The sequence below is a fragment of the Cyprinodon variegatus genome, unplaced genomic scaffold (assembly GCF_000732505.1).
Source record: "Cyprinodon variegatus isolate N-32 unplaced genomic scaffold, C_variegatus-1.0 Scaffold3872, whole genome shotgun sequence".
Lineage (NCBI taxonomy): Eukaryota > Metazoa > Chordata > Actinopteri > Cyprinodontiformes > Cyprinodontidae > Cyprinodon > Cyprinodon variegatus.
In genome coordinates, this window is record NW_015154325.1 from 1 (window position 1) to 1,586 (window position 1,586).

Here is a 1,586-nt window from a genome sequence, read left to right on the forward strand (position 1 = left end):
CATGTAAGATGCATAGGTATGGAAAAATCACTAGCCGACGAAATCCTGCGACTGAAACGACTACTGGCCGAAAAGGAGTCACTCAATCGTGTTTTGCATGCCAAGTTGGAGGAGCGGGAGCGCGAAATAGAGCGCCTGCTTGCGCAGCTCGACAAGCTGCGGCGTATGTATTTTGGCAGCCAGTCCGAGAAACTCGCTCGTCGTATTGCCCAGACTGAAGCACAACTGCAAATACTCCAGCAAGAGAGTGACGCTATCACCGGCCGGGTGGATGACCCAGCGGTACCGCGGCCACTTCGCCAGACCCGCACTCGCAAACCCTTCCCTCAGGCCCTTCCTCGTGATGAGCACCGCCTGTGTCCAACAGAAGCAGTCTGCCCGGAATGTGGTGGAACGCTGTCATACCTTGGAGAAGATACTGCGGAGCAGTTAGAGCTGATACGCAGTGCCTTCCGGGTCATCCGCACAGTTCGGGAGAAACACACCTGCGGGCAGTGTGATTTCATCACACAAGCGCCAGCGCCATCACGCCCTATCGAGCGGGGGAGCGCCGGACCTGGCTTACTGGCTCGGGTACTCACCTCCAAATATGCAGAGCACACTCCACTGTATCGCCAGTCGGAAATCTATGCCCGTCAGGGTGTGGAGCTGAGTCGTTCGGTGCTCTCTGGCTGGGTGGATGCATGTTGCAGATTGCTGTCACCGCTGGAGGAGGCGCTGCGGCAGTATGTGCTGACCGATGGCAAACTACACGCAGATGACACCCCAGTCCCGGTACTGCTCCCCGGCAATAAAAAGACAAAAACAGGGCGTCTGTGGACGTATGTACGTGATGATCGCAACGCTGGCTCCGAACTGCCGCCAGCCGTCTGGTTCGCCTACTCTCCTGATAGAAAGGGAGTCCATCCGCAAAGCCATCTTACCGATTTTAGCGGCGTCCTACAGGCAGATGCTTACGCAGGATTTAATGAGCTATATCGGGAAGACCGCCCCTCGGGGACGATAAAGGAAGCTGCTTGCTGGGCTCATGCCAGGCGAAAGATCCATGATGTGCATATCCGAACGCCATCGGACAACACACACGAAGCCCTCAAACGAATTGGTCAGCTTTACAGCCTTGAAGCAGAACTGCGTGGCATGTCAGCAGAACACCGGCTGGCAGAACGAGAACGGCGGGCAAAGCCCTTACTGGAAGCGCTGGAAATCTGGTTACGGGAAAGGATGTCCTCCCTCTCGCGTCACTCAGAGTTGGGCAAGGCCTTCGCCTATGCCTTGAATCAGTGGTCAGCACTGACGTACTACGCCGAAAACGGCTGGGTAGAGGTGGACAACAACATAGCGGAGAATGCGCTACGGCTGGTGAGCTTGGGGCGAAAGAACTTCCTGTTTTTTGGCTCTGACCATGGAGGTGAACGGGGAGCCTTGTTGTACAGCTTGCTCGGCACCTGCCGGTTGAACGGTGTAGACCCGGAGCATTACCTGCGGCATGTGCTGAACGTGATCGCCGACTGGCCGGTGAACCGGGTTGGCGAACTGCTGCCATGGCGTGTTGCTCTGCCCACGGAATAATCGGTAGAGCCTGTCAA

At 56.6% G+C, this 1,586-nt stretch overlaps 1 protein-coding gene across 1 annotated transcript; it reads left to right on the top strand.

Moving 5' to 3' along the window:
* Positions 1-18: 18 nt before the first annotated feature.
* Positions 19-1,569, top strand: LOC107081279 (uncharacterized protein y4hP-like). Its single transcript, XM_015369477.1, has one exon. It carries the CDS (start codon positions 19-21, stop codon positions 1,567-1,569), a length of 1,551 nt encoding a protein of 516 aa, XP_015224963.1.
* The last annotated feature ends 17 nt before the right edge of the window (positions 1,570-1,586 follow it).